Genomic DNA, 22818 nt, shown 5'->3' with positions numbered 1-22818 from the left:
TACCATATGTCTGTCCTTTACTTGTTTGAATCTGTTTTCTCTTGACCCTCTACTTCTAGTTTTTCTATCTTTCTCTCAGTGACACTCCGTCTTCCTCAGCATCTTGTCTGCAGCATGCACAGCGGCTGCTCAGACTACAGTGAACCAATTCCCAACTGGCAGTCACCATGACAACCAAGCCCCCCCCCCCCCCCCCCCCCGCCCCCTCCCAAAATAAAATCCAGTGCTCAGACAGTGGTGATCTGGTCGACCACTCGAGTGCTGTCGTTCATTTCAACACACTCCACCTCCTGTCTCTGACCATCTCCTTCAGGCCCGTGCCCCCGTGTCTTGGAGGGAGGCAGGAATGTGAGGAGGGTGGGCAGGAACGCAAGCGTGTGCAGGGCCGAGCAGCCGGCCGTGAGGGTGAGGCAGCGGAACAGTGTGTGTGTGAGGTTGGAACGTACAGAGCCAACAGGCACCAGGGCGGCGCCGTAGCAGATGAGCGTCTGTAGAGAGGGGACCCCGTGTCTCTCCAACGCCACTCTAACCCAGCGAGTCCTGCTTTCACCCCGACCCGAGGCGAAACCGCAGAGGAGGGGGCCGTTGCAGTCTGCTGAGTGTCCCAAGGCTGAGATCAGACACAACACAGACATGCAGTCCAGCTCCACACCCCATAAGGTCATGAAGCCCAGCACCCCGAACTGGACGGAGAGCAGGGTGAGGCCCAGCCACACAGCGACCAGCGGGTCCACAACGGCCAGCGAGGACAGACCCAACAGGAAAAGCACCGCCAGCAGTGAGTGTCTGAGGGGGGAGCTGACCGCTGCAGCGTAGCGGTCCAAGTAGACGAAGGAGGGGTTGAAGATTAGGAAGCGGACACGTGAGGTCAGTGACAGGCGTCGCAGCGTGTCCAGCAGCACTGACATCTCCTCGCGCTTGTTCTCTGTCGTCTTGGCCACCAGGAAGATCCGAGACGCCGCCACATCAGGCTCCTCGCCCTGACCGCGCTCTGCAAATATGATGTCATCGGCGAAGTGGGCGAACTGCGGCTCGCGGAGAAAGAAGTTGCGGAGTGTGTGGGTAAAGTTTTCCCGCGGCTGGTTGGTGGACTGGTTGCGATCGGACAGGTAATTCAGGTAAGCTTCCAGCCAGCTGATTCGCTGGAAGCCTTTGGCATATTCAAGCAGGTCCCGCTGCACCGAGGCGTTCCAGTAGGGGGCGCTTTCGTAGATGTAGAATCCAATGACGGGGGAGTAGGAGCTGAAGTAACGCTGCTGTGCACGAGTGTACAATACTGTCGCAGTGTCCATGGCAACCAGTGCACTGGGGTCTGAACCCTGCGTCACCTGTCGACAACAGAAACATATTTGTTACAGGTCAAAGAGTGCGTTTATGCTTCTCTTACATGTATTTTAGTGTGTCTGAAAGTGGTTGTGTACATCTGCAGTCTTGTGTAAAACTGAATTATGCAAATATATACAGTATGTGCACTGGCATCTCTTTTTCACAAGATACTAGCTGCTCAGCGACCACGGAGTGACCTAACAAACCAAGGAAAACCAACAAATGTCTTAAAGACCAACGGAGTCAACAAGGAATGATCCAGATATAGATAGATCAATGGTCTCCTAAGATTTGGACAGGAATTGAGTTTTATGGCAACTCAGTTTTAACTGCAAGAGCTACACATCTGTCAATCAAACTAAATTACATACAATGCGATTATTGTTATTTCACAAATTACAAAACTATAATTCAAAATGTCGCCACTTCTGGATCTATTGTGCCTAATATAAGGTGGTTTAGTTAGTTTATATTTATGGACATGTTTCATGCCTGTTTCATTCAGAAAATGGTGCTGTTGATAAGTTTCATTGTGGGTTATAAATAAATATTAAGCAAAGTGATGAGAACGGTCTAAATGATGGAGATGGTGTTATTTGCAGTTTGTTATAATATTGTACTAAACAGACTGGTGGCACTATAATAATGATAATAAATCCTAGAATAATGACTTGTCTATCATCAAACACAATCTGTTGGTCGATCGTGCACATTTTCGCAAGTGAACTACGACCAATGAGTCTGCCAGAGATGGCCAGAGTTTACATCAAAACAGGAAAACACTTCCTTGTGGGAATATTGCGTGATATTCACAGACTGATGCTAGTGTGTCTACACCCTAAAAAAAGCTTTCAGTAGTCTGCAAAAAACATTTGCCTTATGAAACTGTTTACTCTTCTTCAACTCTTTTACCATTTTAAGTGTTTTACCTGTCTTTTCTCCATTTTCAGTGCTTGATGGTACTCTAGCTATGTGTTTGTGATGCTAACATCAAATAAAAGAGTGAGATGTCTGCATACGCGCTTGCATGTGCAACATAATTACATTGTTGTATCTTGCTTGTTGTATTTAGGCCTCACCTGCAGGAAGCCCATCAGTCCGAAGGAGATGTAAACCAAATACAGCAGAACCACAAAGGGTTTGACATAGGTGTTAGTGATCCAGTCTCCATAGCAACGCCTCACACACCCCAGCAAAAGGTGAGAGTCCTGAGGGTCCGTGTTAACCGTGGAATGTGTGAGTGGATGTGGATGTGTGTGTGTGGAGTTAGCCACATTGCTGTGTGAATGCGCGGCGATGTTGTTCGCCGTATGTGGGTGTGTGTGTGCATGTGTGTGAGTTAGGTCAGGGTTTGCTGCGTGATCGTGACTGTGATCGACCTCGTTTGGTGGGTTGGTTGTTTGAGCCTCATCCTGATAACGAGTGTACATTAGACACCTGTACCAGGCCGGTTTGGAGTCCAGCCGGTCGGGTTTGGGGACTCGCCGGCAGAAGCAGCCATGTCTGTACCCGGTCTCTAAGTATCCCGTGAACACCAGACAGGAACTGTAGAAGGACAACATGTAAACATAGCCAATTGTGACAGCAAAGGCGGCGGTGCGGCAGAAGAGCCGGACAGCCTCCATGTTGGTGAGCGGCGAGGCGGCCAGGCCCAGGGTCATCAGGTGGAGCATGGTGGAGCCGGAGAACCGCAGCATGACGTCCTCAAAGACGCTCGCCACACGCTCCTTCACATGCTGGTCCTCCCGAGTTCGCCTCCATGACGACAGCATCTCAAAGGAGCCGAAGAGCCCGTGACCTGATGGGAAACAGAAATAGGAATGTAAGCTGAATGATAAGCGATTCTGGAGAAATCCAACACATACAAATACAACGACACGCCAATTAACGTTAACGTTAGCTAAGTTGTGGTTAGCAAATTGTCGCTACAGTTGGCTGCTGTGAAGCTAACATGCGGAGAAGATAAGACTGGAATCATGGCTGGAAGAAGCGTGGCATGGCTTGGTCTGAGATATTTTGTTTGTTACCCATTTACAGAGGCAGGGCTGTGATCAAACATTGGATTTTTTTTCAGCGCACACACAGAACAGACAGCTAGCAGTAGATATTCACTGACAAATATTATATATATATATATATTAGAAATGCCTACTCTACCTTTTAGGGCTGTACATAACGATTATTTTTCAAGTGGATTAATCTAATGATTATTTTCTCATTTAGTTGATTAATCTAACGACTAATTTTGTGTATTCTAAAAAAAAAAAGTTGCCTATTACTCAATTAACAAACTGATCCAAAATAAATTTCAAAAACATGTCTAATCAATAAATCAATATTTTATTCAATCATCCTGATGAAGCACATTAGAATAATGACAATAGCAGCAAATCTTAAAATGAATCAAATTTCCACGTCACTGATGTGTTGTGATAATAACATAAACATTAATTAGGCTACTTTACTTAAAATTTTAAATAAAGTAAATTAAATTAAAGTTTCTGACATGGATTTATTTCAATATTGAGTAATGCAGTATGATAATCAAATGTATTTCGGCATCAGTGTGGGGCAAAGAAAACAACTGAAACAATTCACAGACTGTACTGTTATTGTTGTCTGTAATGTAAGATTCAGCTGTTTTCTTGCTCATACGTCGCCGTTAAATAAACAGAAAATATGAAATGGCCGAACGTTAGATGGCACGTGGTGTAACGTTACGTTACCGTGACAGCAGTGGGGCAGAAATTACTTACACTAATACTTAGAAAATACATTTTAATGGACTCCGTGCTGACTTTTTTATGTGAAGATGAAACCAGTTTTCATCTTGTTGCTGCTGTTTACATTCACCCCAGACACAAATTCAAAAATATTCACTGCAGAATGTTCTGGGTGTACACTTGTATGTATATAAATGGCTGTATACATAGTCTTGTTTTAATTTATTTAATATGTTACCGTAATTTAATATACACTTAATAATCTATTAAGTTCTGTGTGGGTAGCATGAAGGGCCTACAAATGTTCTTTTATAAAACCTTGTGTATAATGATAAATAAACTTCCTTGATACCTTGAAAACCCAAACGACGATGTTTTCCTAACCATAACCAAGTAGTTTTGGTGCCTAAACCCAACCAAACTGCAGCCGCTTCACATCGTCAACAAAGCCTCTGGCGCTTAACTTCCCATTGGGGTCACAGAATCTGATAGGTCACACATTTTGGTGACCGGCCCCACAGAGCTAAAAGGGGAGTGACTATCCTCTACAGAAACACGACTACAAATGAATGCGAATGTTTCTCAGTGTCTGGTGGGTGATTAAAGGCAGCCATTTGCTACACAATAGCCATAAGCATCTTTGAGGAGGTTTAACAATATATTTCCCTTCTTTAAAGAATACGTGCTATTGATCCCACAGACATCAGAAGAACTTAAGCTGCTAAAAATACCTTCCAACTGCACACAGACACAAAACTCATTTATTGGTTTTGTGTGGCGGAGGAGGAAAAAATGTTGATTTCCTCAAAAACACAGTTATCCCTTTCCATTTGCAATGACACGAAAACTAGTTTCCATTCCAACCAACTAGTTTCCCTTTGCTTGCTGTGATTGCTCCCTGCTTCAATATGTTCATTTTGAGGAATCACAACTTTGATCAAGGAAGTGTAATAACTCAGCCTGCCTGCTTTTTAACAGTCCTCTCTGCATAATGTCACACCTCAATCCTGTTTGAACTGGAAATATGTGAAATGACAGATCTAAGACACCATGGAAATGCATTTTTTGTTAATTCAATTCTAGTTGAGAAATTGGAACAGGTTCCCCGTTCTCGATACAGATAATATGTAATTAAAACAAATTTAAAATATTAAATTAAATACAAAGCTTCCATTCTGAATAGATTTAAAGTATTTTAATGCATTTTAATGCTGTTTTCAATAATACACATCAATTTGAGGTGACTGAGTGCACCACCTGCATGTCCAGTCTCTCGTACATGCACATACATGTTTAGTTACGTGCGGCAAATGGTTTTTAATGGTTTCCTATTCTGTGGTTACCATGGCACCAGTGAGTCACCAGTATCATATCCCCCCCACCCCTCCAACCCCCAAGTGACCTCACCATGGCAAAACACTTAGCACCTTAGCAGAGACATAAAGCACCGACACTTCAGGCGTGGGTGCAACTGAGAAAGTCTGCAGACCTGTGATGTGTGTGCGCGTGCGTGCGTGTGTGTGTGTGTGTGTCTGTGCGTATTTGAAAGAGGGAATTAGACAGTGACTGACAGTGAAAGAGGTGGGGTGGTGTGAGGGGGGGGTTAATGTTGCAGAGAGAAGATGAGAGCAAAAAGAGGCTTTGGACAGCACTTAGCCAAGGATTTTGATATTTACCAGAGCTTGAGACGAGCTAATGTGCTTTCATGGACACACACACACACACACACGCGAGAAAATACTCATAAGATAAGGTCGTGTCATTTTGCTTGAACCATTTCAGTGTCTTGATAATAATGCTGTGTCATAAACTTCAAACTGTTCGTTATGGAAAGCGCGACTACAGTTTAGACATACAGTACAAACATGCAGCCATGCAAACACAAGGGCTGGGTATAGTTTGTACATTTTTAATATGTACATACATACATAAATGTGGGTGGTGATGGTACAGTGGATAAGACACATGCCTTTGGTGTGAGAGGCCCGGGTTCAATTCCCCACTGTGACACATCCGCCAATGTGTCCCTGAGCAAGACACTTAACCCTAGTTGCTCCAGAGGTGACATACTTAGCAATTGTAAGTCACTTTGGATAAAAGCGTCAGATAAATGTAGAAAACAGTATCACTATGATACCTATTTTGGCAACAATACCAAAACACTTTCTTTCAATATTGATGAGTTTGAGGAATACATACATATATTTAAAGAAATTAACATTTTATTTTTAACTATTTACAAAGTAAGCTAAACTTCTTAAATGCATTTGTAGTTCAAGCCTGTAAAGTAACTTGACATAGAATCAAGCAGTCTCAACTTAAGGGAGGAAAATTAGGAAGATTTAAATTAGGTTTTTTTTTTGATGACAGATATACTGTATATTAGCACTTTGTCCAAAAACGTTTTCATAATCAATTTACGCCATTTTAACAAAAATCAATTAATGGAACAAGCTATTTTTAGCTATTTCCCCCATCGACACATCAGTTTGTCTTTTGTATAATAAGCACACATGTGAAAAAAAATTATGTCTGATTCTGGAAGAGAAAAGATGCAAAATATCCAAAATCCACATATTACATACATTAAATATAAACTGTTTTTCTCCCCCTTCCTCTCCTTCATACTATCTCATTCTGTACTGTGTAATCACATCCATCTTTCTCTCCTCACACGTCCTCCCATTTGCCCACTTTATCCTAAAAAATCCCCCCCTGCCCACCTTCCGTCCCTCTAACTACAGTTTAACTTCATTTTCTACTTAGAGAATCCTTCTCTCGGCCCCCATTCAGAGTGATATTTCATCGAACTCTGTCTCTATTCCCCCGTCTCGTCTGTTCTCCCTACAGTTATTTTAAGCCTAACAGCAGCCTTTCCTCCTCCACATTACAGAGTAATTATGGTATAGACTACATGTGAGTGTGAGTGGTTACATACAGCACGCCCTACAGTATTTACCATGTATGCACTCAAGATAAAATCCAAGTAGGCGTTCACACATTATCCATTTTATACATTTTCATTTTTCTCCTAGTTTGTTAATCTCTTTTTCTTTCTCTTTGTTCTTGACTTGCTTAAACTACTAACTCAACTCGGTAAACTCTGATAACATTTTAAAGCTTCTATTCCACATGCAAGCTGCATAATTGGTCACGCTGGACTGCTGAAACTGTCACTGTGGCTTCCAGAGTGGAGATTGTTTGTCATCCTGCTGATTTTTGACAAAGTTAATTCCTAAATCATTATCAATGTATTTGTGAATAAAAACAATTATTTGCCTCAAGTTCTTCACAGATGCAAGTGTGTCTCTTCTTTTAAAACACTGCTGCAGTCTGTAGACTTACTTTCTCATTAAATAATTTTATCTCCTATAATAAACTAAACATGTCCAGCCTCTAGATTTGCAGGCTTGCCCCTTGTGGACTTTGGTTATAAGTACTGTGACGTCAAGTCTGCAATATTTCTATGAATCATGGTTAATCTGGACACCCTGGCCCAAGTAAGTGGATAGGGCATAGGCTGTGATCAATCCGCAGTGCAGTTTCTTCATTGCTTTATAAAATTCTGTGTTTCTGCTATAATTTACATCCATTGAGTAACACTTGGCCACTGACTCAGCTTTTGGTGCCACAGCAGTCCCTGGTCTCATGGTGCCTTACATAAAATGAAGCTATCGAGTTTTGCACAGTGAGATATACAGATTTTATATTTTGGAAAAATTGCTACTTGGTATCAGCAGGTACCCTAACTGAGGTAGCAGCTACCCTAATGAGCATAGTCTCTGTTAACATGTAGTATGTACATGTATGTAGCTGAGCAAGCATCTCTGACATGTTTTCAGTCATATGAAGACAAGTTAAGTGCGGTTAGTGGTCGAACAACGTATAGAATTGGGCACACCAGCTGACATCTTTCCTTGACGACATTCGTGGTGTTGCACTCATTTGTATGTCATACTATATGTACAACAAGTAACAAATGTAATTTCATTATATGTGAAAGTAACTGTGAAATAAAAGAGAGAGTTTGAGAGAGAAGTTCGAGTGTTCGAAATGTTGAATTGCTGTTTCATAAATTTACAACACTGGGGGGGGGCAGATGCACTTCCGAAATCCAGCAAGCCTAGTCTAGAACTCAATTTAGTCCTTTATTAAAGTAAAAAAGTGTTAAACCTTCTGGTTCCAGCTCTGGATTTGTTCCAGACTCCTATTGAAGAACCATAACTTAACTTACTTTTTTCAGAACCTTTGGATGAATTTTCTGCCTCTAGTCAAAAAATGTATTGTTAGTGCCATCACCCTACTCCTCAGTAAGCCAAGTTCATGCCCCACCACTTGTCAGTCATTTTGATTACCTGTCTACTTTGAAATGGCATTCAGCCTGAGGCTCACACGTACTGAAAAAGCAGACGGCGAACACAGGCAGTCTGTGATATAAAAGCAATGGCACTGCTCACCGTAGCTCCCACATCCCGTGTGTTGGCTACACTATTCTTTGATTTCTCTGAGCCTTAAACCATCGTTGTTTGTTGTTTTTTCCCCCCTAAATTTTACCCGTGTTCAGCAACCATGCACTCTCCAAAAAGTGTCCATCCAAAAATGTCCAGACTAATGGAGGATGAAGACATGGACATGCAGAGTTAGGGTAAGATATATCTTGTGTGTTTGTTATTTTACTATCAAATGTATTTGTTTTAAACCTACCAAGCATGACGAAAGGGATTCCCAGGTACGTAGAGTTGTAGGTGGCCCCGGTCAGGTTGAGTATCCCAGCAGCAGTGAGGCCTGACAGTGTTATTGACAGCAGAGCCAACAGACCCAACCAGGGTTTAGACCTCACACAATCCCTCATAGAGCAGCAGAGGACGGCCAGCACACCACACACTCCCAAGCTGGCCAACAGGGGACGGCGTGCCAGAACCGAAGAGAACTGGAAGTCTGTCCTCAGAGAAGAGGAAGTGGAAGGGTACAGCCCCAGTTTAGGGTGCAACGCTGCAAATTGCTGTAACTCAGCACAGAAGGCCTTTTCCCATTGGCTGGCCACCCGGTCCATCAGGCTGCCGCGGGCTTGGAGGTAGTAGGTGAGCTGCAACGCCCTGGCAGAACGTACACCTTCTCCCCTGGCTCCTGTCCCCGGACCACGTACCGCCCCGCTGGGACCCCAGCCCTGCACGCCACCCAGTTGGTGGCCAATGTACGCCTGCCTTCCATCTGCCAGCTGCGTGATTGGGTACCGCAGGACTGGGACGGATCGGTTGGAGGCGCGAGCAGACTGGATCTCCTCCATGGCACGGATGATGTCGTCAATGATGCAGACGTTCTTGTCGTCGGGGAGACAGAGGTAGGAGAAGGAGTAGTTGAAGCTGTTGAAGCCTGTGGCTGGGACCATCACCTGCATCTGGTAGATCCGCCTGTGGAGCTGTGTGCAGAGAAAACACACCCACATGCAAACACACACAAACAATAAAGAAGTTAGCTTGCCAGTGGCCCAATTTTGGTACAATAAACTGGCGCAAAAAAAAGTTTTTCTCTGTGCTGCACATCAAAACTCTGTATGCTGAATAAGGACAGATATGTGGGGGAGTGTGTGTGTGTGTCTTACTCGACAGAGTAACAATAGTGGTCTCAGAGTCCTTCTCTGTTTCTATGGCAAGAGCACAACAGTGCCAGCATCCACAGTGCTGGTTACTAAGCAACAGGCCTGATGCCAGTCTCTGCCACAGCGAATATGGGCAGAGCTGTCTCCCGTCTCAGACTGCTGCATTGGTTTGGGAGAGAGTGGGGGTGGGTGTTGTTGATTTATTTTTAAAGTTCCTTCCTTGCATTGTCAACTGTTGTCAATCTGTCTTTATTATTGTTAGTAATTTCCTCGTCTGACCTTAAAATTCCTGATTTAAGTGCCTCAGATCAAAAATGAACTTTAAAGATCCAATCAGTAATCTTTTTAGCATTTATACTCACATACGTAATTTAATTCAGATTTTTAATGAAATCTATAAGCATTTTGTGATTTTTAAAGCAACATTATTTTGGGATTTTGCGTTGTAACTATTACAACAAATTAAACAAATCCCTGTGAATTCAGTGCTCTTGCAATTTTGGCCAATCACTGCACCTTTTCCCGAAATTTGACCTATCATCGCCATTTCCTGCCAAATGTTGTCATACGTCAGCTTGTCATTTCCTTGTTTAGTCGCAGCAGACGTGTTATATCAACATCTCACATTTGCCAACAAAAAAACAACAAAAAGGGGCCGGCTCTTCTTTACCAACTGTTTTACAAAACGTGCAGTATTGTGGTTGAACATAAAGGAAATCGTGATTGACCGACAGAGTCGCAGAAACGCATGGAAGACGTCAGACGAGACAAATCACTGTGACACAGGCCGTTGAATCCTGGTCAGTTGCAAGAGCTGAAAGAATCAATGTAAGTTGGTTCAATTGAAATCCCGGATTTTTATCGCAAGAACAGTGTAATGCTTTATGGCACCATAGCACTTCAGCAAAACTGTTCAGCAAGCAAGCTATAAGAAGTAGCAAAGAGTATATAATGTAAAGTGTAAGTTCTTTGGACAAAGCTAGCTCTGTATTCTCAGATGGATATCATGGCAGAGTCAGCAAAGAGACCAAAGAAGATGTCGGAGGAAGCGAGGAAGAGAATAGTACAGAGTGACCAAGCACGAGTAAATACCGGACTGGCTTTTACTCGTTGGATGCAAGGATGCAAGACAGATGCTGAGCTGGCCTTCTTGCTGTTGGACTAGAAATTAATAACTTATTAGCTGGCTTGCTGTGTCTTGTGTTGTTGCACCTGCTTGATGTTTGGCTGTGTTAGCAAAGTTGTCAAATCCACCAGAGGTTTAACAGACATAGGTTTAGCCGCTTGCTATAAATCTCGAGTTGATGTTAGCAAACTTACTAGATAACACACTCGGACATTGGTAACGTCACTGTAAGTGCTCTTGCGTCAGCTGCAGTTATCTTTTGTTGGATAGCTTGCCACCAAGTTTCAAGCAACAGTATGCTGCTGCAGGTGGACAGCGGCGCCGGTGTAGTGCCGGAGCCGGGCTTGCGGACAACCGAACCGGGCTTAGCAGCTTCTATGGACATAACGACAGAAGAAGATGTTGACGGAGGACGATAAGTAGGGAAAAAAAGTGACCAAGCAAGAGCTTCGTGAAATAAAAGACTGCAAGACAGACACCAAGCTGGCATTTTTTCTGTGTTGGACAAGTAAGAAACATTGCAGTGTCTTGTGTTGTCGCACTTGCTTGATGTTTGGCTGTGTTAGCAAAGTTGGCAACGGTGAAATACCATGGGTGCCAAATCAAACACAGAAACAACAAATCTTACATAATGTTGATCAAAACTGAAAATCGAATAATATTAATAACAGTCTGGACCAAAGTGATGGACTGACCAACAAACCAACACTGTCATCCATAGAACCATGCTGCTATCTGACTAAAATCAATTGTTGGAAATTTCATCATTGCCTGTCTGAGCCTGTTTGGTGACAACTTTTTTGGAGTCTTGTGGATGACTGGATACTATGTGACACTGCAGTTTTATCAGAACAAGGAAATTATATCTCTGAGCAACAGTGTCAAAGGTAAGGCTGTGTTCTGACTTTTTCTAAATCAAAGAGCAAAAACATCTTTTGACTCACAATGCTGCACAGCCACTAATTAATCATAAAAAGGATGATATCTATCATAGAAGAGGAATCTTCACTGACAGAAGCGTGAATAGACCAGAATCCAGTGCAGTCAATGGGTGTCACTCAAGTGGAAATCCTGTCTGGCTATCACTGCTATCTCTCTCTCATGCAACAAGTTCAGACCCAGTCTCACAGGGTTGTTCAATGGCATTTTGGGAAGCGAAGGAACTCACAAACTGATGCACATGTAGACAAGACAGTCTGGAAGCAAGTGGAGACACAAAAAAGGTAAAATACAGTCTTGAACCTCACAGATTATATGTAACAGTGTAAGATTATGTAACAGTGAGTTTTTCCTTTCACAGCACTCTCTTTTATGCACCAACGTGTGTCTCCCTCTCTCTCGCAGCCTGTTCGCAGTAAATGATGCAGAGCGCTGTCTAACTGTGGCAGTCCTCTATGGACTAAGACTTCGTTCTGGGTTTAGCCAACGTAAAGTGGGTCACAATAACCATATTTGACAGACACACAGAAACATGACTGGGTATGTACGAACTCTCAGGCCTATTAGTCGTCAAGTCAGCCGCATACATTCATAAAATCCTTGGGCTAATTGCTCTAGGGGTGTCAAGCTAATACTCATAAATCCATTTAGGAATACCAACACAGAGACAGAGGCCTCTGAGCTACAGCTAAATCCACTTTGTAATTAAAATGCTTTGATTTGAAATGGGACCATGTTGTTCTATTTAATGACTATCAATCACTGGGAATGCGGAGGACAGCTTGCATTGTACATGAGGACAGCTTGCATTGTACATGTGATCTTGCCGGCAGACAATGACCTTTACCTGAGAGTGTGTGTGTGTGTGTGTGTGTTCTGAATGTGACTTAGGATTGACTTGTTTTTAAAGTTGGACTCTGCAGATGCAGTGTGGCTTTATTTTATGCATCAAGGGCACATAATATAAATGGTCAAATATTCTACCTTTACAGTGTACAAATGGGTTTCAAAGCTTCTGAGAGAGCTTTTTAAATTATCAAATGGTGTCCTTTATTGTAAGCATGTGTTCTGGTTGTTTTTTGTCTTTCTATATTTAATTTTAACTGTAGGCTATTTGAGAGGCTTTTAATTGTGTTACTTAAGGGCACTTTTTAATTATTCCATAGGCTATTAGTTTATTTTTCAGGGTCTGAGACCATTGCAGTGCATTGGCTTTTCAGAAATGTTATGTGCATACCTTTAATATAGTGTCCAGATGAATAGGGTCCAGCACACTTCCCTTTCGGCTGGTAACAATCACGCGCCCATAGCGGCCCGGTGTTTGCAGGTCAGAGTAGAGCGCGTGCTTGGAGCGGTTCACGGGGAACAGGCTATCCACCAGGTTGCCCTCTATCTTGGCCAGGCTGTGCTTGGGCGCGAGCAGGCTCTCCACGTCGTCCTCCACGCGGTACCGGCTGAAGCTGGCCCCCAGCAGGATGGAGAGGAGTACCGGTGCCGAGGCGAAGAACACCGGGTGGCTCGCCACGAACCGACCCAGCGCGTGGAAGGAGGTCCTCAGGCCCGCGTGCAACACCTGGCGCAGCATCCTAGCGCGCGGCCGCGGCTCGAGCCTCTCCCACCGACCGGAAAGCCCCGGAGCACTGACGAGCATCAGGGACTGCCGGACGCATCTATGGGCTGCGTCGCTGTCCGTCTAGGTGAGGAGAGGTGACGCCGGGTGGTGGGAGGATTAGTCCCCCGGAGCAGGAGGTCACCAGCCGGAGAGAATCCAACCCTCCTCCGGTCACAGGTGCGCCGCTTTCCCGGGGGTTCGCTCATCCGCTGGAACAGCACAAAGGACAGAAAGCTGCTAAATGATCCAGCATTTCTCTGCTCTGCGGTTAGAACGCATATTGATAGCATACTTTGCATTTAATAGCCACTACCCTACTGCGTTGAGTGCCACCTGCAAGCTGCATGGCTCTGTGCGCAACAGAAAAATCGCAGAGCCAAAGTGTCTATTAGATTAACTAACGATTTCATTAGTTTTGTTTGTGCACTCGAACAGGTTGCAGAGAACCCTGTACACCCTGTGGTTGCATTAAACTGAAGCCAGACTGTACATACCTAAACATGAGAACTGGGGGGACCGACCCGGTGATGACGGAGATCAGACCAAGATGTTGTAGGCTACTGCCGGCTGTCTGTGCGTCCAGCTCCACCCTACATCACCGAGTCACCACACAACCTGATGGGTGGTCGAGGTGGGTGGGTCAGTGGATAGGTGCGAGTCGCAGGATAGTTGACGCGGTGTGCATGCACCGGGGATGCCGGTAGATCTCTTTGTCAAAGCAGCCTAATCTGGGTTTCCTCTGCGGCAGAAGGCTTTCTGTCGTCCGTCCTCTTCTCCCCTCATCGCCCCGGTGGTTTGACGGAGCCCCTGTTCGTTCGCCACCGGGTTGCTCTCACAGCAGCGACTGCTCTCCTCGTCGGGAAGGCACGTCACTAATTACCGGCTTTCATACAGTTTCTCTCGCTCTCTCTCTCTCTCTCTCGTGTCTTTAGAGCCGCTCTCAGTCCCCCTCTCTGCCCCGCCTCTCGCCGTTCCGCGCCGCTACAATGCAGAGAAATCAACACAGTGAGTGGCAGCGTGTGTGTGATATCTAGGAATTTAACATAGTGCTGTCAGCATTCATGTAAAAGTGATAATGCTGCTTTATAGGGTATTCTCTATGATATCTCAATAAAGTAAAGATGTTTTTCCCCCCTATAGGCCAGTGTCGTTTTTAAAGACAGAAAATCGTCAAATGTATTTCAGAATTATTGTTTGATAGACTTTTCTCATAACATATGAAAAGTATGTTTGTATGTTGAAAAGTATGAGTATTATGACAACATAGTTGTCTCTTTTTCCTGGAGGATAAAATGCACATTTCATTCTTTGACATCTGTGCAGCTGGTTGTATTTTGCTCATATGATTATATACATACATAATATTAAGTGTCCTTAGCCTTGCTGCAGATGCATTAAGCATCTCTTAGGTTTTGCTGTTGTGTAGCACGTTGCCATAGAAACCAGACAAATTACTTTCTTTTTCACAAGCCTTGGTTCCCATGGCAATAGTGATGCCACCCATCCCCCCAAAAACACTTACGTACACAGATAGTGCACCACCCCACATTACGTACACACACACACACGCACACACATACCAACACACACCTGCTGACTCCCAATCTGCTTATGGTGTGGAGGTGTTTGACACAGTGGCATTAAAGTAAGAGAGAGAGATAGAAAAAGGGGGGTTGGGGATGGAAGAGAGAATAATGAGTGCAGACAGACTGAGATCACACCCCTCCTGTCTGTCTGACTGTCCGTCTGTCTGTCTTTGTATTCAGACTCATGAAATCAAATAGCCAAACAGCATTTTGTCTGTCTGCATGGGACCACTAATGGCTTCTTCCTCTCCCCAGATATCGTAAATGACGAAACGCTGTTTGGATTAAAAACAGACACAAAAACACTTTTCTTTACTTCCTCTACATGACAGTACGCTCAGATTCATAAAAAGGAAAATGTTTTACAAAGGCATTGTATCTTTTAAACTAAAATTTTATTCTACGAAGATGTTTTAAGTGATTGTCTTTTTAAAATTTCTGTGATGACTAACAACTCATCAACACGTTACCAGGTATATCAGAAAAATGCATTTGTTACAGTTAAAAACTTCCATGTCCTTTTAATGTACCTGACAAAGTCATGAGAGAAAACGTTTTAAAGTGCACTAGGGTGTCCTTTCCATGGAGAATAAGTGTTAAAGAGCCCTCTAAGGTGCCCTTCCAGTAGAGTATAAGTGTTAAAGAGCTCTCTAGGGTGCCCTTCCAGTAGAGTATAAGTGTTAAAGAGCTCTCTAAGGTTATCTTCCAGTGGAGTATAAGTGTTAAAGAGCCCTCTAGGGTGCCCTTCCAGTAGAGTATAAGTGTTAAAGAGCCCTCTAAGGTGTCCTCTAAGGTGTCCTTCCAGTGGAGTATAAGTGTTAAAGAGCCCTCTAGGGTGTCCTTCCAGTGGAGAATAAGTGTTAAAGAGCCCTCTAAGGTGTCCTTCCAGTAGAGAATAAAGTGCAATTTATACTTCTGCGTCAAATGGACAGCGTAGCCTCTCCGTAGCCCCGTACCCTACGCCATCGCCTACGCCGTTGCCTGATGTGCACCTCCTCAAAAATGTAACTACACGTTGAGGCGACAGGGACCGTAAGAACTTTGATTGGTTGGCTGGGTAGCCTCGCAATACCTCAGAGCCGACAGGAAATGCCCCGTGCTTTGAAGTAAATTTTACTAGTGGCCAGACCAGTGGCTGTAACACAGGAAATCAATATATTTGTCACAGCCTGAGCGAAATGACATATAACTGAAATAAATGAAATAACAGACGCACGTATACAATTTTACCCCCATTCACGTTAGCCAGCAGATGACGATACAGTGGACGCTGTAGTGCTACCACCACCACCAATTAGCGTTTGGCGGTGTAATTGCAGAACGATGGAGACACCGACGCACAAGTATAAATGCCTGGCTGATAAAGGCCCATTTATACTCCTGCGTAGGGTCTGCGTGCGTACTTACGCCGTAGGCTACGCACGTAGCCATGCATTTATACTTGTGCATAGGTCTGTCCATCATTCTGCAATTACACCCCCAAACACTAGTCAGCAGTAGCGCTACAGCGACTACTGTGTTGACACTAACTTCCGGTTTAGCGCTCCGCTAATGTAAATGGGGGTAGAATTGTATATGTGCGGCTGGTGTAGCCTTTTCAAATGTTACCGACAGAATGGATCACATTCTGATAGCGAAACGAGTCATTTCGCTCGGGTTGCGACGGTCAAATATATTGATTCACTGTGTTACAGCTAGTAAACAGCTAGTAAATGTTACTTTAAAACGTGGGGTACTTCCGGTCAGCTTGGAGGCATTGCGAGGCTACCAATCACAGAGCTTACGGTCCGCGTTGACTCGACGTGTAGTTACATTTTGAATGAGGTGCACGTCAGGCGACGGCGTAGCCTCTGTGTAGCCCTGTATCCTATGCCGTCACCTACGTCATCGATTTGACGCAGAAGTATGAATTGCACTTAAGAGTCCTCTAGGGTGCTCTTCCAGAGAAAACATGAACAATCCAAAAACTGCAGAAACAACAGGGTACAGGCAGGGAATGACGAGCAATAACCACAACGAGGGACAGAGCGTATACACGCGACAATGACCGGACAAGGACTGTGGGAAACAAGCAAGGATATATACACACACAGGGTTAACAAGCTGGGAGGAGACACACAGGTGAGGGACATGAGGCCAACGAGACACAGGCAGGCAGAGAGAGCAGGGGGAAACAGAGAGACTAGCGGGCAGGCAGATTACTGAGGGGGGAAAAGACAAAACACAAGTTACTCAACACTAAACATCAGAGTAATATAAATCAACTAATACAAGCAGACAGATTACAAATAAACTAACACCAACAAGGAACACAGATAGAAGCTAAGGTTAAACAGAACTTGGGCAAAACAACACAAAACCAGAAATAAACACTTAAGACATGAACTAGAGGTACAGGACTAAGAACTAAGATATGAGACAAGACAGATACTAAGTAATTTAAAGATGTGGATGAATAATAATAATAAAGGCTACACAGAGACTAGAGCAGAATGAACAAAATCAGATTAATTAATGAAACTGGCAGAGAACATAAATAGACAAACAGACAGAACTCAAGCATGATGGTACAGAAACTAACACATGAGACTGGAACAGAACTGAAATCAGGAAAATACCAAAACACCACTAAACACCAACTGACGGATAATAACCAGACAAACAATAACATCAGGTAGAGGACGCACACTAAAGGTAGCAAGCAAACTAAAACTAAGTCTAAACTAACAGCACAGCAAAAGGGATTCTAACTAATAAGACAGGGTGGCTAAGGGAGACGAGATAACAGAACAACACAGATCTGAACACAGATCACAAAGACTGGATACAAGACCACAGACTATATAACAGATACCTAACTGATAAATGAATAAACTCAGAACTAAACGGAACAGATGACAGGACTAACCCCAAACCCTCAGAAAAAAAAACCCAAAAACACAGCACTCAGGACAGGATTGTGACAAATATACGAGACAGTAAAACGATGAGACATTGAATAACAAGATATTTCACTCATCACTCCAAAGACCACTTCGACATTTCAATTCAAGCAATAAAGATCTCAAAGAATGGAAGCAAGTAATGCTCATAACAACTGTCTAGAGGGTCTTGAGCAAAGCATTCACTCCACAACTGATTGAACAAACAAAGAGTGAACATACACATGTGGGTTAACCAGCATGCTGAGAAAATGTGTCAAAGTGTGTCCGTGACAAATGTTTCCTAGAACAAGTTAGATAAAAGATAAAAAAAACATTTGCATGCATGTGCTTTTGCGTGCTCTAATGCATTATTCAATTAAGCTTCAATTAGCCTTTAATCCACCATTACCAGTCCAGTGAGAGACAAGTGGTGAAGGAATGAATGAGTAAGTGTCTCCCCGGGGAGGAAGGAAGAGCAGAATAGAAAATGAGCAGAGATATAGGGGGCCTGGGGCAGTTTCTGATAACAAAAGTACTAATTAGTGTCGCTAAAGGATTTATAGAAATCAGAATAGTGTGTGTGTAGGATAGAAAGAAGAAAGGTGGAGAGAATGAATGGAGTCCGTTGATATCGTGTCCGTTTTTGCAAGGCTATTTTCTGCACCTACAGAGGTGAAGGAGGGAAAGAAATGGGGAAAATCCTCCAGGGGTAGAAAACTGCAGCCAACAAATACACTTACACATTTCAGACACACACACACACACACACACACACACACACACACACACACAGGAGGATACAAGATGGACAGCTGAGAGAAATTGAATGGACAGCAAAGAGGAGAGCACCTCTTATGACTTTACTGTGGACAGGCTGTCACTGTGTGTGTCCGGATTTGGGCTCCACATTCATTTGCTTTTATGTTTGTCTATCTGCATGACATCCGCCCTTCATAATTAAAGAAAGCTAAATGGATATATGAACGCAGAGTTGGACATTCATGAATAAGTCTTCTCTCTTTTAGCTCATACTCCTTGGAACCTGCTCACCCTCCTTGTCTTCCACCCCTCCCATCCCCCAATCCATCTGTTTTGGTGGAGGCCATCCATTAATAAAGAGTCTGTCCTTTCATTTCTATTCCCCCTCCTTCTGTATTATTTATTTATCCATCTATCCACAGTTATGGTGAGCGCATATGGTTGCCGGATTGGGATGCAGCAGATCGGCATTCTTCTAGGATGGAAACTTCACTCACTATAAGAAATTAAAACCATATCACCCAACCTCTTTCTCATAAATGCTGTTCCAGACATGGAAACATATAATCCACTAAAGTTTGAATATGAATATGAAATATTTAAATACTTAAATCAGAATACTGTAAGCTTTCTGATAACCACTTACACTGCCACAATAACAATTAGCACAGGCTCTAATTGGCAGCGCCTCTAATTTAAATGAAGTAAAGTTGCTGAGCGTCGGTGAAACAGTGGCTGAGTCAGTTCAAATGCAGCAAAGCTGACAGATTTTTACACTTCAGACTAGAAAAGTCATAATGCAATGCAAAGTTAGTCGGAAAGTCTTTTTTTAAATGCTAATTACTGTAATTAACTGGTCATATTAAAACGTCTATCTATATGAAACATATTTGCACATTTTAATAAATGCTATGCAAATCCCCACATTTCAGACAGAAGTATATAACCTAAATACCGTCCTTCAAAATGCTCCAAATAAAGTTGACTTTTTTTTTTTTACATCCTACATTATCAGTGGTTCCAGTATTAGTGTAGTTTAGGTTATTTAACCTCACAGGTTATGTTCCAATTTGTTTTTAATGTTAAAAAATAGCATAATGTTTGAGTGGAAATATACTTACAAAAAAAGTTTTAAAAATTTGATATAGTAGATATAATACTCTATATAATCGTATAGGACAAATCATTTTACTGTTTTAGAGTACACGTGAACATAACTCACAAAAATAAATTAATGCAAATTAATGGATACTGTTTAAGGTTATAGTTAAACCTGTATTCACTTTTTTACCCCTTGAGGACAGCAGAACAATATATGGTAATATATGGTTGATATGGTCGAGAGCATTCATTTGGAGTTGTATTTCTGGCAACCTGATGTCCTGAAGTCCAATATTCAATCTCTTTCAGCTCTGTTTTTGGTCACAACCAATTCCTGAGGAAAATATTTGGCTCTTTAGCCTGGTGGAGCTGGGGGGAAAAACAGAATTGGGTAATAATTCTCAGTAGGTATACGAATGACCACTTTCACAAATTTAAAAACATACTGAATAGAGCAGCTTTAAAGTTAAACAGCAAAACCGTTGGTTACTGCAGAAGAAAAATGGTCTGGATTGGTCTTTTTTTTAGGATTTACAAAACACTCACAAAATGTTATTATTATTTATTATAATTGTTGGTATGCCGTAAGAAGACTGAATACATTCACATACATATATATCATCCAACTTTGCTGCTTGCACATCCATCTCTACCCATTTATTCAGCTGTATTTTCCTCTCTGCTATTTCTGTGATCAATTTCCTGCATCTTCGTGGTGGTCAGTGGCATTCATAATTTCTAAATGTCATTTGGGCATTAGCTCACAAAGCCAGGAAGGATGCTGTAAGGGGGGGTGATGGAAGAGGGAGGTCATATGGAGGGGCATAGATGAGAAATAGAGCAAAGTCATCTTCATGGCCTCTTAGAGACACAAAGATTTGATTACAGTTACAAGCCAGAAACAGAGAAGATAGATGCAGACGGATGCAGATTAAAAGCGTATCACATGCTCACTCTGTTTCTCTTTCACAGGAGCCAGAAAAAGATAAAGAGTGAGACAGGCTTGATAAAGAAAACTGGGAGAGGCCAGATGACTTCAGCAGTGCCTGAGATTTTGCACGGTGAGTGTGATATCTAAGAGGAACCATTTTCACCTCTCAGAAAGCTACATTTAATCTGTGTGACCATTGGGTCCATCTGTAACGTGTACATCACCTTGAAAAGGCCATGAAGGCATGTTTTCCCTGCCCTCTATTGGACAGAAGCAGAGCTGCATGAGTGGATGGTATCTGTCAAACCCAGCAGGTAGAGATTGTCATTTGTGCGTGTGTGAGGATCATTCACCTTTGTCATCGCTTCCACGTGGGCTGGTTCCTTCTTATCTGTGTATATACATGTGTAAAAAAGCAAAATCGCGCGGCGATGTCGTTACTACCAAGTCTATGGCTTATCTGCCACCCCACCTTTTCCTACTGTGTTCTCGTGAAGTTTCAGAGCGACAGACATACAGCGTCCCTGTTCAATAGTAACTCACGCTCACATCTGCCTGCGTGTGCACAGTGCATGCAGGGGAATAAATTAGCCAACAATATAATCTGACTTTTGTATATTTCTCACTTCCCCCTCTGATGGTCTGAATAACTCACTAGATTTTTCAATATGGTTGCTTTTTAAACATAAAGTTGCTGAGGGTCAGGAAAAGGTAGGCAGCAGAGGGAGGACATAATCTTTCAAAATTTAAAAACACAATGGACTCGTTGAAAGAGGACGAGACCTGTTAACCGTTTGTGTATCAAATACTTTGACTAGAAATTGACGTACAAAATTATTGCTAGGGACAATTCAGTTATTACTGAATATTGGTAGGGACACGTTCCTACTGCCCCTACTAAATTTTATGCCCTTGCTGCATATTGATTTGCAACATTTTTCAATACCCAAATACAACCAAAGATACTTAAAGGTAGCAATATAGTGTAACAAAGTATCTACAACTCTTTGTAATCTCATACTGCACTGTATATCGTCATAAGGCACCCCTGAGTGCAGCGTGAGTCATTAACAACACTTTGACAAATAAACTTTACATATAGAGTACAACGCATGAAATATCCATTCTCTGCATCTTAATTAGAAGCAGTCGGCAGCCACTGGGCAGCGCCCGAGGACCAACGCCAGATCCAGGCCAGTTCATTGGTCAAGGGGACTGACTGGAGAAATGAATCTAAACATACATGTTTTTAAGGATGGGGAAAACTGGAGCAAACCCACACAAACACAAGGAGAACATTTAAACTCCACACAGAAAGATCCTCCTTCAGTCAGGAATCAAATCCAGGACCTTTGTGCTGTGAGGCAACACTGCTAAAAACTGAGCCATGGGAAAACAATGGGATTATTTGGGGATTTAAGAATATTCAAATATGGCAAAATAAATGCCTCTGCACACGTAGCTCAAGTGCAAGCCATCCCAGATTGTAGAATTATATCAAATACAATACAAGATACCCCCCTGAGTTTAGTTCAATACAGAAGGCAAAAGAACAGAAGATCAGATGTAATTAAAGAGAAGAAACTTTGCAAAAAGAATGAGAAAACTATTTCTACAACCCTCAAATGCTAATGAACGCTAATGTGTCTTGTAATGGAAGTGTAAATAGGCAACTGTTTGCAAACACATTGAACACAACAACTATATGATGGTGATGAAATGTGAATGTTCACAGCTCTGTTCTTACAATGTATGGAGTTTATGGAAACTTATAAGCAGGGACTAAAAGAAGAATATCTTAAAAATTATTTATCCCAGTCTCCAGATGCCACAAATTGCCTCCAGCACTTTTTAATCAGTGATTGTTGGGGTCTATTTTTGCCTTTCTGTGGCTTGACTTACCAATGTGTTGACATTGGTGTGGTTTTGTTTAACAGGGACTGGATCCAGGTAACAAATCAGTGGTTTAATCACCTTAGCTGTCATTTTTTACACTGGCCACTAAAGCAGATTTATCACAGTCCAATGAAGTAATGGCACAAAGTCCGGCAGTAGCATTATTTACTACTCTGCCGACACAGAGCATCGAGGTAGCTAAAGCAACTGATTTTCGTGTTAGTCTCTGATTAGTAGGGCTGACTGCAGGGGCTTGGGCTCACAGCTTCAAACACAAGATGTACACATAAAGCTTC

The 22818-nt window shown here is 42.8% G+C and overlaps 1 protein-coding gene across 2 annotated transcripts; it reads right to left on the bottom strand.

Moving 5' to 3' along the window:
- Nucleotides 1-207: 207 nt before the first annotated feature.
- On the bottom strand, nt 208-14296 carry ptchd1 (patched domain containing 1). Of its 2 annotated transcripts, XM_038731890.1 has the most exons (5): nt 13820-14296; nt 12951-13534; nt 8754-9468; nt 2406-3124; nt 208-1328 (listed from the first exon to the last, which is right to left on the bottom strand). In XM_038731890.1, the coding sequence occupies exons 2-5, from the start codon at nt 13362-13364 to the stop codon at nt 228-230; spliced, it is 2949 nt and encodes a 982-aa protein (XP_038587818.1). In that variant the 5' UTR covers nt 13365-13534; nt 13820-14296; the 3' UTR covers nt 208-227. The 2 variants fall into 2 exon arrangements, with proteins under 2 accessions (XP_038587818.1, XP_038587827.1); XM_038731899.1 differs by having other exon boundaries at nt 12951-14296.
- Between the last annotated feature and the right edge of the window lie 8522 nt (nt 14297-22818).

This window comes from Micropterus salmoides, unplaced genomic scaffold (genome assembly GCF_014851395.1).
Source record: "Micropterus salmoides isolate LMB-PRFRI ecotype aquatic unplaced genomic scaffold, ASM1485139v1 Ms_hic_scaffold_1, whole genome shotgun sequence".
Classification (NCBI taxonomy): Eukaryota; Metazoa; Chordata; class Actinopteri; order Centrarchiformes; family Centrarchidae; genus Micropterus; species Micropterus salmoides.
The sequence above is the reverse complement of the archived record's forward strand: the minus strand, read 5'-3'. Positions and strand labels throughout refer to the sequence as shown.

What these genes read in the sequence shown, in the direction of transcription:
- ptchd1 (XM_038731899.1), bottom strand. Translation starts at nt 13,364, where the DNA reads ATGCTCGTCAGTGCTCCGGGGCTTTCCGGTCGGTGGGAGAGGCTCGAG. An exon ending in ATCTGGACACTATATTAAAG is followed by an intron (nt 9,469 to 12,950) that starts GTATGCACATAA and finishes CTCTGCACACAG; the next exon opens with CTCCACAGGCGGATCTACCA. An exon ending in AATCCCTTTCGTCATGCTTG is followed by an intron (nt 3,125 to 8,753) that starts GTAGGTTTAAAA and finishes GTTTCCCATCAG; the next exon opens with GTCACGGGCTCTTCGGCTCC.